The 15,143-nt window shown below is 36.1% G+C and overlaps 1 protein-coding gene across 4 annotated transcripts in view; it reads left to right on the forward strand.

Annotated features, from left to right (window-relative positions):
• LOC110837086 (uncharacterized) overlaps positions 1 to 15,143 on the forward strand; it is a 17,323-nt gene extending 2,180 nt beyond the window's left edge. For 2 of the 4 annotated variants that reach the window (XM_022078900.2, XM_022078898.2), the window contains exons 3-9: positions 549 to 664; positions 3,234 to 3,403; positions 5,377 to 5,526; positions 5,975 to 6,163; positions 7,240 to 7,478; positions 9,768 to 9,852; positions 12,038 to 15,143. In XM_022078900.2, the coding sequence (XP_021934592.1) occupies positions 549 to 664; positions 3,234 to 3,403; positions 5,377 to 5,526; positions 5,975 to 6,163; positions 7,240 to 7,478; positions 9,768 to 9,852; positions 12,038 to 13,468 (2,380 nt within the window). In that variant the 3' untranslated portion in view covers positions 13,469 to 15,143. The remainder of the gene's footprint in view (positions 1 to 548; positions 665 to 3,233; positions 3,404 to 5,376; positions 5,527 to 5,974; positions 6,164 to 7,239; positions 7,479 to 9,767; positions 9,853 to 12,037) is intronic. The other 2 variants (XM_087349942.1, XM_087349943.1) reach the window with 2 other exon arrangements.

A 15,143-nucleotide genomic window follows, 5' to 3' on the forward strand; every position in this document is an offset into this window, starting at 1 on the left:
TTATATATAGCGTGTCAACTATTGATCAACAGTAGATTCATATTGGTAATAAATGAACATAGATTTATAATAATTCAAACAGTAGAGACATTGTTGAAGTATTTCTGTTACTAGTGTCAGTGTTAACCAATATATGCTGAATTGTTTTCCTTTTAACATTTAAAATGTATTAATGAACTACATGAAACAGAAACTTCACTCAGCTTGTCAACAAGTTTTCTGTGCCTGTTATGAAATCTGAAATTTCATTACTGCTGTTGCCCAAGAATCTGACACTGGTCCTCTGTCTTCAGACGTTAATGTAGTCCATGCTGTCGTATCATATTTCCTTGAAATTTATCTTAAAATTATCTTTCCATTTTTGCTTAGGTCTCTCACTTTCTTCCCGTTAGGTTTTCTGTCTAGGATTTTGGGTGTAATTATCTCTCCCATGCATGCTACTTGCCTCGTCCTCCATTATTTGATTGTTTAGAATTTGTTGTTTTATATATTTGATGACTTTAAAATCAAGCTTTTGTCCTACTGATTTCATTATATCTTTTTGGTAGGACATATAGTAATGAAACATTTTGCACGGGTACTAGTGAAGGCTTTCATTCCAAGTGTAAAAGTGCTGCTAATCTACTACAAAAGAGAAGACAACTTCATCCTCTATTGGGTACTGGTATGTATGGGGAAGTTGCAAAGACATGATTCGGAAGTCTTATGTTAGTACGTGAGTACGCAGTAGGTTGTTACGTAGTTAATAACAACAGTACCAGCTTCTAGCATTGTTGTAATTTTATTTCTTTGTGAATCTTTAGAAGTCCTGGATGTTTTTCATGTGCACACAATGCCGTACTACACCAGTTGTCTGTTTTGTTCCATAATCAGTAAAGTTCTAAGTTCAAACCCCAGCATCAGGTTCAGTAAACAGAAAGTAAAATTGAGAAATTTCACTTTAAAACCACTGTGAAATAGATCCTCTGACTTTAAGGATAAAATTGTTCTTCTCTTTACCTCCGTCATACAAAATTCTATGTTGTGGTTAGCATGCCTTCATATTCAGAAAGTACCCATTTAAAATGTCAGCTTGGGCACGACTTATTCTGTAGTTTCCTTCAGTCCTTGGAACGTAGCAGGACAGTACTTATCCATTATCAACCATGTGTCGAGTTTTAGACATGGTCCAGCTTGCCATGTGTTACACATGCATGGCACTAAACCATTAACCCCAGAGTACAGTCCTACTAGCAGACCCATAGTACAGGGACTTAAATCTCCTATTCCTGTATTTTAAAGGTTAGAGTAGTTCACATCAGATTTGTTCCTCATCAATCATACTCATTAGATAACTTTTTGTTTTATGCAGTGTATCATTGTGACTGAAAAAGCATGATTAAATACACCTAGAATCAATCTATCACCGTAATGTGTTGTAAAGTTAGAGTATTTTATGATAATTTACATTAATATCCTTGGATCTTACTCTGTGACAGAATATTAACACACTGCCTTCACAAGGAATGTGAAGTACTTTAATGAGAATGTCGCATAATTTTCTCCATCTTGAATAACCATTTGTGTTGAAGGTGACTCTTCTGGGATGTTATGCGATGTAGAATACAAATTTTCTTGGATATTATCCATCGTCTAGTAAATATAAAACGTAAAAACGACGTTTCGGAGATGGGACTCTATCTCCGTCTTCAGGTTCCTACACAGTTGGGCCCACTAGATAGAGCTAATCCCTATCTCCCAACTGTGTAGGAACCTGAAGACGGAGATAGAGTCCCATCTCCGAAACGTCGTTTTTACGTTTTATATTTACTAGACGATGGATAATATCCAAGAAAATTTTTATTCAATTGACTCTTCACCATCGTCAAGAAGTTTTAGATTTGTTATGCAATGTAGTTTGATAGAAGTTTATTAAAATTTTATACATGCTTGTTGCCTTCATCACCCTGATAATGGAGGCAACAAGCACCTCTGAAATATTGGTAACTTTCACCAGACTACATGGCACAGCAACGTAGAAGACAGCCATCTTCATTCAGAATTATAGTTTTGTATATTTTGACTTTTATTATTTTTGAATAGCATACAGAATGACAAAAGGTTATGAAGTGCTCGATTGCAAGCATTCTCCGAATTTAATCTGCTCATAATTTATGCGTGAATGCGGTATCAGTTTGTTACCATTGTTCCCAAGTAATTCAACTTGCCACATTTTTAACGATTTGTTAGCTAACTTTATGTAATGATTTTTTGTCTTTTAGTCTGGTGACAAAACATAAACATTTAATTATTTCCATTAGATTCTAGGTGGAATATTATGACTGTCTAAAGTGATGAATGAGTTTAAATGTTTAAAACTCCATATTAAAATCTTGTCCGAGATGCAAAACAAAGTCTACTTCTTCTGTGGCGCAACAGCCTGAAGTCGAGCCTTGGCCTCGTTTAAGTGACGCCTCCAAACTTGCCTATCTAGAGATTCTCTGTAAAGTCTTACTTCAGTATATGAATATTTCAAGTCAGTAAATCGGACCATATTTTTTTTAAATTTAGTGTATATTTGTATGAATGTTTAGAAGAAACAACAGGGCCCTCAGTTCTTATAATGCGAACATACTTGGGTTATTATTTTACAGAAATCAAATTAAATTAATTAAAATCTCAAGAGATCAGAAACTTTTATCAGTACTGCCTCATAGTCGTATGGCATGGCTTATGACCACTTGTTCACAACTTCACTGCCATCAAGAACATTATGTTAACATGGCAATGGAATGGTAGAAAAGATAATTATTAAAACAAGTTTTCTTCTGAGAATTAAATTAAATCCGTGGCGTAACAGCTCCAGAGAGCCAAAGCCGACTAGCTTGACTGCTGGCCTCACGTTCTCATGCCTAAGCAGAGGTGAACGATCATCCAACCAGATATAGGGTGACGTGTGGTCAGCACGACGAACCCCCAGCCATTGGTAGCTTTCCTGACCGGATTACGCTACTCATTGTAGCTCCCCAATTTCCTCACGATGCTGGGTTGGCACTGGTTCCATACACTGGTTAAAAGCTCAGAATATTTCTTCTCCCCCAAGACTCGAACCAGCGCGCATTCCGTATCACCGGTCCGAAGCATGATGCCTCAGACCACGCAACTACGGCGAGAATGGTCTTTCCAATTGCCTCTCCATACCTATTGATCATGCTTTATTGATATAACATTTATTCTTGATAATTGCATTGCAGGAGTAGATAATCCATATCGTGCAGCCAGTAATTATGGAGCTAGATTTATGTCTGTCAGTTCTTCAACCAAAACCAACATGAATGGGTATTCGCAAAAGATCTTGTCTGCCAAGTTATTACGAGTCAAACAGCTCCAGAATGAACTGACAGATGCACAGTTTCAACTGAATGTAAGCATCATCACATTTGACTAAATAAATGCGTTGTATTAATTTTCATAAATAATCCATGTAATTTAGATATGGCACTGAGTTTTGGAAGTGAATGGTAGATATCTTATGCATTGAAACTAAAAAGAAAAATAAGGAATGTCGCTTGACATTTAATAGAAGGAGGGAGGGGGTGGGTATGACACACTGCTCAGTACTACTATTCATAATAACATTCTCCATTGTATGTAAAATATGACCAGTGTGTGCATGTAACAGTGGAACATATCCCACCACAGAATGTCACTGATCAGTGAACACCTTTATTAACATCCTGTTGCATAACAAACACAGCTAAGATCACTACTGTGGAGTTCAGACACCAAATAAAGTGATGCAGGCAATACATAGAAAGCATAAGCTTATGTAATAGCTGGTGATCTTGTTTGAAAAGGTTCATTATTATATACAGTACATAGCTGTCGAAGATATCCGTCTTCTGGGTTATTGCGCTGTGTAGTCTGGTCGATGTTAACCAACGTTTCAGAGGTCATACTGCCACCCTGATGACGGAGGCAGTATGACCTCTGAAACGTTGGTTAACATCGACCAGACTACACAGCGCAATAACCCAGAAGACGGATATCTTCATACTCACCGCTGTGAGAACCTCAAGTCTTACATAGCTGTTATTTTCATTCTTTGGTCTTCCACTATGTTGTGACAGTATAACAAGTTTTCATGATGAAGTCGACGTGGACAATATGTTCAATTGCGGACATCTAATCTGGCTGCCAATTCATGACAAAGATGGTTGTTTTCTAGGTTGTTGCGCCGTGTAGTCTGGCAGAAGTTTACCAATGTTTCAGACGTCCTCTCTGCCTCCATCATCGCTGTGATGATTGAGGCAGCATTTGTAAACTTCTTCCAGACTACACGGCGCAACAACCCAGAAGACAGCCATCTTCGGACTCACAGTCGTGAAAACCTAAGATTCTTCGTAGTTCGTGACTGACTACTATTTGACTTGACTTAATACATTTTTCCTTGGACTATTAAAATTGAGCTATATGTATTGGGAAATTGGAATGAATCAGGAATACTGGCATAGCTCATAATCCTAGAGAAATAGACAAACAATACATGGATATTTGAAGGATGAAAACTTATCTTATTAAATAAAACAATTAAGGAGCCAAACAACAGCTTTTCTGATAATATTTTTCATTATGTTCAGCTGAATTATTTATTATGCCAGAACTCGTAAGGTATAATATTACTTTTTTTTATCAAAGTTTATATATTTTTGATTGCTAGAAACATGATTATTATTTAAATTTTTAAACATGACATTTTGTAAATTTGTTTCTTCATTTGTCAGGAGGAAGGTTCCTAGTCAGACCCCTTGGAGGTGATATATTTTTCAAAAAAATTTGTAATCGCCTACAAGATGACATGCCACAGCCCAGATCAACACAATCCTCACAATCACAAAATATATTTCTGTTTCTTCCAGTCAATTACTTTCATTCCTGTCTGATAGGTGAATTGACTAATTTTCATACCTGCTTTAATAAGTGCCTGAATTTGAAAACAAGTTCAGTCCAGGATGAATATTAATCATTTAAGCCTCTGACTTCACTGACATTTTGCTTTTATTTATTGTTTCAAGATTGTTTCATTTTTCAACATCTAGATGGTATTCCATTTACATCTGTTGGAGCAGGATACTTCATCAGTTGTGTTGTCTAATAATTAACTTATCTGCGTTAATGCAAGTGATGACTGTGGCTTTGTAGGTAACTCACATCACTCCATTTAATAAAATTCATTTCTCACAGTCTGTACTGAAAGCAACTGTAACACAGCCAGGCTATTAGACACCACTTTCTAACCTCAGAAGTCAGGGTTTATTTGCAAAGCAGTCTGCATGGATTTGTGTTCTTTTTTCCCCTAGTGACAGCATCCCACTGACTTTTGAGTTGTCCTTGCAGGAGCTGTTCACAGAAAATCGATTGCTGAAGACACTACAGAAGAGGCAGGACCGTGCTCTCGACAAGTATGAGAGTACTAAAGCAGCATTGCCTCAGCTTATTCGTTCACATAATGAAGAAGTTCGCGTTCTAAGAGCTAAGGTGAAACAAGTATGTATTGTTGATCGATTCCATCCTAATAGAAAATATATTGATTTCTATACGTAAATAGCACGTACTTATGTTTTTATATTGTCTTTTTTTGTATTAATTTTAACCCTTTGAAGCCAAAACTCATGTAAATAATAATTAAGAATTTACTTCCTATTTGAAAAAAAAAAACGTACTTCTCTATTACAAGGATCTCATGTTTACCGTTAAAGGAAGTAATAGCTGTTTACTTTAAGAGTCGTATAAAACAAGTAAGCGTACTTAGTGGGCATAATACATGGTTATTGATTATTAAATGAGGTGGTACATATAGTTATTGGGTTTAAGGGATTAAGTGGGTTTAGTGTAGTCATGTTTTCTTCATAATGAGTTTTGATTTGAAGAATTACTGAAAATAAAGTTATAATTTTAATAACTAAATACAATGTTGTTTTGTTTTGCCTTGTAGTTGAAATCAGAGTGCTGTGAAAAAGATCACCGGATAAAAGAATTAGATGCTGACCTTCAAAATTTGAGAGATCAGCATCATCGTTTGTTAAAGCTTTCAAGAGACCGTCATTTAGGAACCCGAGAGAAACTTACTGAACAGATGGAAGAATTGAAAGAAATTATAAAAGAACAGGATCTCAGGATTCAGGTATGAAAAGAGTAATTTGCCGTAGGTGTTTTTCCAGTGGATGCAAAATAACTGAGATTGGGCTATGTCGTAGTAAGATAGAAAGGGCGATGGATAGCAAGGTGGCAAAGAGAATGAGCATGTATACTTTTATTATTATTAGTGTTCTGTCTGACGACAGGTCCATATGAACAGGATCCTTCGATCCTTTTCTCGGACTGGGACTTGTTCATATACGTTCTTGGCAGATGATCCAGAAGTGGTTTGCCATTGCCTTCTTCTGTGTGTGAATGGAGTAATTGTTGGAATGTCACGGAGGAAAACTCCGTGTTGCTTAGACCACGGCCTTGCCCAACACAAGTTATAAACTCGGGCACCGCCGGGAATCGAACCCGAGACCCCAGGATTACAAGGCCAGCGTTCTAACCGCTAGACCACCTCATCTTATTATTATATAGTGTTCTGTCTGACGACAGGTCCATATGAACAGGATCCTTCCATCCTTTTCTCGGACTGGGACCTGTTCATATACGTTCTTGGCAGATGATCCAGAAGGGGTTTGCCATTGCCTTCTTCTGTGTGTGAATGGAGTAATTGTTGGGATGCCACGGAGGAAAACTCCGTGTTGCCTAGACCACGGCCTTGCCCAACACAAGTTATAAATTCGGACACCGCCGGGAATCGAACCCGAGACCCCAGGATTACAAGGCCAGCGTTCTAACCGCTAGCAAACAAATTTTCTCTTCTAATTTTGGCACAGTCTGTGGTGTTATGATACATCGACTTTTACACACACAACGTGCACGCTACTACTGCAGCCTTAACATAAGAATTTCACATCTGAGAGTACACAAAGAAGGCCCGGGTATTTTCTCCATTATGTGCTGTTGCTTTGTGGTCTTCCCCTTTTTCCCGCATGTTTATCCCTAATGGTCAGTGAGCTTGGGGTTATTTTTGTGTTCACTGTACAAGAAGCGGCTGTCCTGGATAACGGCATAAATTATTTATGTCTTTGCTGTTGCTGGTAAGCATTAGGTTAATTAAAAATATATGGAACAATGTCAATTTGATACAGGAAACATATGTTTATTTTTCAGACACTTCATCGTAAAGTAATGCTTGAGACAAAGAATTTCAAACACCAGTTAAGTTATGAAATAACACGACACAAAGAAACTCAAAGACATTTGAGTGAAGCTTTAGACAAAATATCAAAGCTTGAAATTTTGGTTGAAACAAAGGAGAAATATATTGCAAATTTTGTGCCTAAGCAAAACTTCAGAAACAAGTATAGACAATCTGTAGTACCACTGGTGTCACTCGCTGGACCAGCAAGGTAAGCTGTGCGGTAACACTGGTTCCAAACTGATTAATCCTCAGTAGAACTCCATATGGCATTATTTATTTGTTGATTCATTTTCACTGCAGGTTTAAGTATTGTAAAATAAACTGCCCCCTGTATTCATGCTAAATTTTTGAAATACTTCAGATTAACCATATTTTACAGATTGTAAGATGCACCCAGTTAAGAGGGAAATATTAGGGGTAAAGAAACCTGCAGTGCCTTCATAGTATAAGATGCATGTGCATTTTAAATGGTATTTTCCAGGAAAAAAAGTATTATAATCTGGAATGTGTGATAATTTTATAATTTGTATGCGTGAGTTGCATCTTGTTCCTTTCTCTGAGGGAAGTATTTTAAAACAAACGTATGATAGTGTAGTTGCGTCATATTGTGATTTATTAAATTAAAATTAAATTATTTGGTTATTCCGTCAAATCACAATGTATTTAAAATAAGATAATTAAAATAATTAAAATATCATTCTGTGTTCCATATCGAATAATCGATTTACAATTGGAACAGTTACAACATGTTTCGGTTTTATTAAACCATCATCAGGTATAAAATTATATTAAATTTAAAACTCAATTACAATTTTTTACAATTCAGTAATAAACCTTGATCGGATACGGTAATACTTCTGGATCACCTCCAGACACAACTGTGTTGTCTACTATTTCATCTCTGACCGATGTAAACCTCAAAAGCATCACTTCAAACAATAAAGTTGATCCATTATATGAAAATATCTGGACACAACCTCCAAAAAACTACACTACGAAAAATTGTAAAAAATTGTAATTGAGTTTTAAATTTAATATAATTTTATACTTGATGATGGTTTAATAAAACCGAAACATGTTGTAACTGTTCCAATTGTAAATCGATTATTCGATATGGAACACAGAATGATATTTTAATTATTTTAATTATCTTATTTTAAATACATTGTGATTTGACGGAATAACCAAATAATTTAATTTTAACAAAAGTATGAGTAACAGAAGGAAAAATAAGAGACATTAATAATTTTGGCTAAAATTTTGGACATTATCCATCATCTGTTGTTTCTTGTAACACAGTGTTTCAGTGACTGGATCTGTCACTGAAACGTCTTGTTATGAGAAACACAGATAATCTCCTGAATTTTAGCCAAATCTCATACAATACACCATCGTTAATATCCTGTAGAATGATCTTAAGACAGATTAAGTTAAATGAGAATAGCACATGATACATAACTGAGAACTGTGTAATTTATACAGCTTACTATTGTTATTACTATAGTACGAGGCTCGTCCACAAAGTAAGTTTCCCTGGGGCCGTTTACAGAAACAAAACACAATTTCATGTAAATATTTATAGCAACAGATACAGCAAGTGTCCAGCTATTTTTCAACATATTCGCCACCGGAATTGAGACATTTGTCATACCGTGGGACCAACTTTTGAATACCTGTGTCGTAGAAGTCTGCCGCCTGGGATTGGAACCACTGTGTGACAACCATCTCCGCCTCTCTGTCATTCTCAAAACGCTGACGCTGACCGGACAGGAATTTCTTGAGGTGTAGGAAAAGATGGAAATCACTGGGAGCGAGGTCCGGGCTGTAGGGTGAATGATTAAACACCTCCCAGCTGAACTCCTGCAGGAGACTTGCTGTCCGTCGAGCCGTGTGCGGCCTAGCGTTATCACTGACCGCACTTCACAGTCGGCGGGAGCTGGAATAAGAACCTCGATCTTCAACAGCTGCAACGATGCTACTGTGAGAACGCGGGAGGTGCCGTTAGTGCATGCGCCATGCTACGTCATTGCTCTATCACGTACGCACAGTCGCTTCGCTCAATATAAGGTTTTCTAGCTGTGGGACGAGTGGGAAACTTACTTTGAGGACGCGCCTCGTAAATGAAGGAATTAGCTGGATATGGAGATTGTATGAGGGGAATAAGAAATGGATAACAGTTGCTTAGAGGACCTAAACACAAAGCTTGAAATTATATCTTTTACTTTTCATAATTCAAAGAATATTTGGTAGTTGTGGGTTATCGGGACACATCGTTTTAAAAATAGGTTAGGTTAGGTTAGTTGTCATTTATTGAAATAAAATATAATAACTTTAAAGTATATGTCATTTATCCACACACGTTAACCTAACCTAACCTATTTTTAAAGCGATGTGTCCCGATAACCCACAAGTACCGAATATTTATTAATGTGAAGACCCTGGAATTTTCAGTTTCCTTTCATTTTTATTCATTGTACAATCCTGATTTACTTTGAAGATATCCTGACCTGCATGCTTCAATGAAATCTGAGGCAGAACTATTTCCACAATTAGAAGAAGAGTCAAGTGAAGGAACTTGTATGGTAAGAAATGGGGTTTGTTTTAATCCATTAATCTAAACCTGTTGTTGGAATAATAATAACTTTTGTTCTTGTCTGTATTGAAGTTACAGTTTATGTGTCAAGTTTTCATGAAGGGGACTGATAATACTTAACACATTATTTTGCTAATGATTGCAGATATTTTTAACCTCCAAATCTATCAGTTTGAAGTTCTCAAAACAAAGTACCATGATAATTTAGTACATTTTCAGTAATTTTAACGAGTTTACAATATCGATGAAAGACTCTTGGGTTACAAGCCGTGTCAGTCTTTCATCAACTTCAGTCACTGCGAAAGCTTCACTTTATACAAGTTTTTTAATAGTTCAGTTATTCTCATGCAGAAAACAAACCTGTGATATCTTATTTTAAAATTAGAATTTCAGTTAACTTCTTTACAACTTTTTGAATGGTCCTATATCAAAGCTAAATTAGCCCACCACTGTTTGGAGAAAATGTGTTATATTAATGTTTGCAAGTCAATTACTATTACGTCCATATCGTGAAGATACAACGCTCAAAGTTGTTTGCCTTCTTTCTTAACCTACTTCAAGCACAGAGGAAATTGTTGGTTTCCCTTCAAACACACACAGTTATTTTATCACGTCCAGCCTGATTTATCATTCTTTGGAAGACATGAGTCAACGCATTCGTGCACAAGGGTCTGTGGGCTACGTTTGAAGCTCTCAGTGGTCACTGCATCTGAAATCTTAGACAACCAACTGTTAGATCTAAAACTTGACTGAGAATCCAGTGTTTATTCTTACTGTAATTTGGTTTCCATTTTATTAACATCCAGAAAGAAGTATGATGGCTGCCACTAGTTACAAATTCTTCCAGTGCGTGCCTCTTAGCCCTTAGTGTTTAGATGAGTAAGCCTGGTTTAGGCATTGCAAGAAGTCTGACAATCCTTGCATGACCTGCAGAAGGGAAGGCCAGCATAGCCCATAGCAAGATCACTGCCCATATCCATTCAAAATATAAATAAATAAAATATTTTTGTTAATTTGAAGTTCTGCTCTGCAACTTACGCTAAACCTCTTGCCCATCTTGTATCAGCATAGCCAATGCGTGTTATAGTTTTCACTACTTGGGGCTTCAAAGCATTATTCATACCAAAAATTGTCCTCAGCTACAGCTGTTTCTGCCTCTCTTGTCCCTCCGGCACACTGCAATGATACTGCTATCATCTCTAATTAAAATATCCCATTCTTTTAGAGCCCTAGAACCAAAATTTTGGGGCATTCATTCTGTTATGTCAAACTGTCACAGTAATTTTCCTGTTGTAGAGGTCATCAATGGTCACGAATTTAGGTACATAAATCTCTCGGTTTACACAGACTTTGCTTTTTTTCTGTAGATGGTGCTGGGGTATGGTCAGCATAATATTAAAATGTGAACAAAGAGATACTAAGTAATTTCTTTAGAAAAAAGATGTCTAGTCCTGTTTGTCATACACCAGCAGCTTTTATAACTTTCATTTCTTTACTTGTGTTACTCTTTGGTGACAGGCTGCTAGTTTCTTGCAGAACGTAATACTGACAGCAATACAGATTTGATTCCTTAAGGTAATAACTGCCACCAACTCATACGATTAAAATGTGAGGGTGTATGAGGAAGTCACCTACAATTCCAGCCCACACTTTGGATAGAAATTTGTTGGCAAACTGTCTCTTGATCTTGTTACATGGGGATTTTCATCTGACCACGCTTGTTATCGATGTTGGCGATCTCAGTGAAGCATGATTTGTCTGTGAAGAAAACATCTGTTGTAATCGTAGGATCTTTAGCCAGCTGTTGTAATATCCATTGACAAAAAATGCAATAGTAATTGGTCAGCAGATGAGTGCGACAAATTTTGTACACAAATAGTGGTGTGTTTTTTTGCTGCAGAAGTGAGGTTATACTAAGGTAAATACAGTATAAGATGGTACTATTACAGAAGTTGTTAAGTTCAGATACGTACTCCACAATTCTGGTTTATCTTTCACCCTCAGTATCCTGACTACAGTATTTTGCAAACCATACAGCTCTTTAATACAGGCAAAACAAATTTACTGCCAGGCCTGCTTCAGTACCAATATTGGTGGTAAACAAAGTGTGGCAATGTAATGGGGTTTGACTGTAGTTACATATTAATTTTCAAAGCTTTCTCTCTTTCTTTAAGGCTTCCCATACTAATACAACATATGGTTCCGCACGTCTAAGTACAGAAGCAGTAAAGATTAACTCAGGAAACCACATGCCTTCTGATGGATATAATACCAGGCGTATGAAACTTGCAAATAAGAGACAATTTGTACTAAAAAGGGAATTATATGAAACTGTTGTAAACAAAACAGATGACCTAATGAGCAGCAGTGACCTTACTTCACGTACTCCATCTTCTAGTGTCCTGACTGATGACAGACAGTCTGATTTGACAGATGATAATGTAAGCAAACAACCTTACAGTTTAGGAACAGCTTATGGCTCAAGAAAACCATCTCTAAACACTGAGCCTACCGAAAAACTCTCCCTTAGCGTTGATGACCATGATACACGTAAAAGTGAAGATCTGGAAAAGGAGAATGAAGATTTAGTTTCTTCCACCAAAACAAGCCGGAGCGGATCATTTCAGGAAAATGGAAGAAATGATTTATTTACAAACGTGATTGCTGATACAAGAGAAGGAATTGATGTTGGGAAAGATTCACTTTTAGTTCTTGAATTAAAATGCGTTGAAAATGGGCTCAAAGAAATGGTGTCAGATAATGAGAGTAGAAAAGGGTCACTACTAATGGAGAAGTTAAACTATGCTGAAGAAAAATCCATATCTACAATAACAAACAGAAGTCCTGGTAGAAAAGGATCATTAGAAAGGGAAAATACAAGTTATACTGAAGAATCCATGCCTGCAGTAAATAAAATTTTAAGCAGAAAGGGATCCATAAAAACAGAAAAAATAAATTTTGTAGAAGAATCCGCGCCTGCATTACGAAACAAAATCAGAAGTAGAACGTCGTCTCCGAGTGATGAAATAAATTTGGACACGGATAGTGTGAAACATATGACAACCTTTAAAAGAGAAAAATCATACGTATCATCTAATGAAAATGGGACTAAAAATGATACATCCTGTGAATATGGACTTGCGGAAGCATCTGGACATTTGTCAGAAACGTCTCGAGCTCGGAACAAAATTCAAAATGAAGTTCTGTCTGAAAGAGATATAACAGATACTAAATTGAAACAGGTGGTGAATAATTCAGAATCAAAAGCTCCAGAAACCAAAGACCATGAGAAAAAAAAACTATTGGCTGCTTTGAAAGCTATTGATGAGGGAGAAGACCCTTCTGTAGTCGATACAGGGGACAAAAGTTCCTCAATTTTAGAGAATGCTCTTACTAACTCTACGTCAGATGCAAGTTCATCATTAAACATTTCTTTACCTTTTATAGGACAAATGAGAGTTTTAAATAAACAGTGGGAAGGCAAAGTAACTTCTGAAGAAAGACGTACTGATGTTGAGAAACCAAAGACTAAAACTGAACTGATGCAAGAATTATTCGGAGGCCACTTCAGGGATTTAACTGCTGGAAATAACAACAGTGCTTGACACATACAATGGTTACATCTGAGAACATTCCAAATACTACTTTCAATTAAATTTCATCAAGTTATATTATTAAAAAGATGTTATGCAAATAATTTGGGGGGGGGGGAGGAGTTTAAGTACATTTCATGTTTTAGAATATTGACAGAGCACTTTTATGTAATGTTATTTATAATGTTAGATGTCTGTTACTTATGTGAAGTTAAGTATGCTGAAGATTTTATTAGCAGGTTATATATCATAGAATACTGTATTACATTTGCTTTGTTAAACTATTGTTAAGTAATATAACTTTGTTAGGAATCTTAATATCTGCACTTAACGTGTTGTGCCTTAACACATCCACAGCAAAATGACAGCTCCCTTCTTTTGTGTTGCTAGTACAAAGTAGCTGGAGTGCTCAAAGTGGCCTTTAATGAAGCAATTGATTTAGAATTATGTTCACACAGTAGCATGCAAATTTGAAGAAAACACGTAGGCATTGTGACAAAATTAATTTGACTTCGATTGGAGTATATTATATCAGTAGTGACATCCATATTAATCTGAGGGGGCAGACTGAATAGTATATTTATAACACACACATTAATTTTTTGAAAGTATTAGCATTGTGTATTGATTTAAAACTACAAATTATGGATTTTTTTTATTGAGATTTCAGTATGTAAAATATCAGTTTCAATTCATCCAATATTTTAAAAATTTTATTTCTTGATGAGTTTAAATTAGCTGCAAGATATTAATTTGTGTTATTAACCAATGTTACAGCAAGTTTTAAAATATGATCAAAAAGTAAGTCTGCTTAATTTTGTAAAAAAAACAAAGAGGTTCCTGTGTTCCGGTGATTTTTAAGAGTTTTGAAACATTTTCAATGAAATTTAATATCCCATATTATCCTTCATAAAAGGTGGAAGTTTGTAATGGAGTTTTATTTTGAAATAAATTACTCCTGCTATGAAATACTGAGTGCATAGCCTTGAAATAGGAGTGTTAAAGTGTTTGAGCATACTCTAAAATGACTACATATGACATGAAGAAGGAAAAAAAAATGGGTAGAGGTAAAATTCTTCTTGTGTCTAAGGATCATGTTATGTGTACATGACGTGTGGAGTTGAAGCTGCGTTAACAGAAATAAGTATCCATAATTTTTGAAGCTGAAGTGTCATGGTATTTGGGTTAACATGAGGAGCAGTAGTTAAATTTGTGAATAGTTTAAACTTCACTACAACATGAAGATATCCGTCTTCTGGGTTATTGCGCTGTGTAGTCTGGTCGATGTTAACCAACGTTTCAGAGGTCATACTGCCTCCGTCGACCAGACTACACAGCGCAATAACACAGAAGACGGATATCTTCATACTCACCGCTGTGAGAACCTCAAGTCTTACATTCACTACAACATGTATGCTGTGCTTACTTCATAAACAGATTTTATTAATGAGTTAGAGATTTGGTGAGATAAGTTGCATTGCCAATCACTGTAGAAGCATACAATTAAAGACTCATTTGGGCATGTTATGAAGCACCTTCATAAGAATTTAACAAATTAGGTTTCAAATAGTTCACACAAATCTGATGAAACTAGGTCCATCATACCCTGCACTGATGCACTTTTACAAAGTTTGGATGCTTATGTTGGAAGTAAATGGAGACAGACTCAAATAAAATATGATACTTA

This window comes from Zootermopsis nevadensis, unplaced genomic scaffold, assembly GCF_977971745.1.
Source record: "Zootermopsis nevadensis isolate Lab colony 2312 unplaced genomic scaffold, Znev_1.0 Znev_ptg000016l, whole genome shotgun sequence".
In the NCBI taxonomy this organism is placed as follows: Eukaryota; Metazoa; Arthropoda; class Insecta; order Blattodea; family Termopsidae; genus Zootermopsis; species Zootermopsis nevadensis.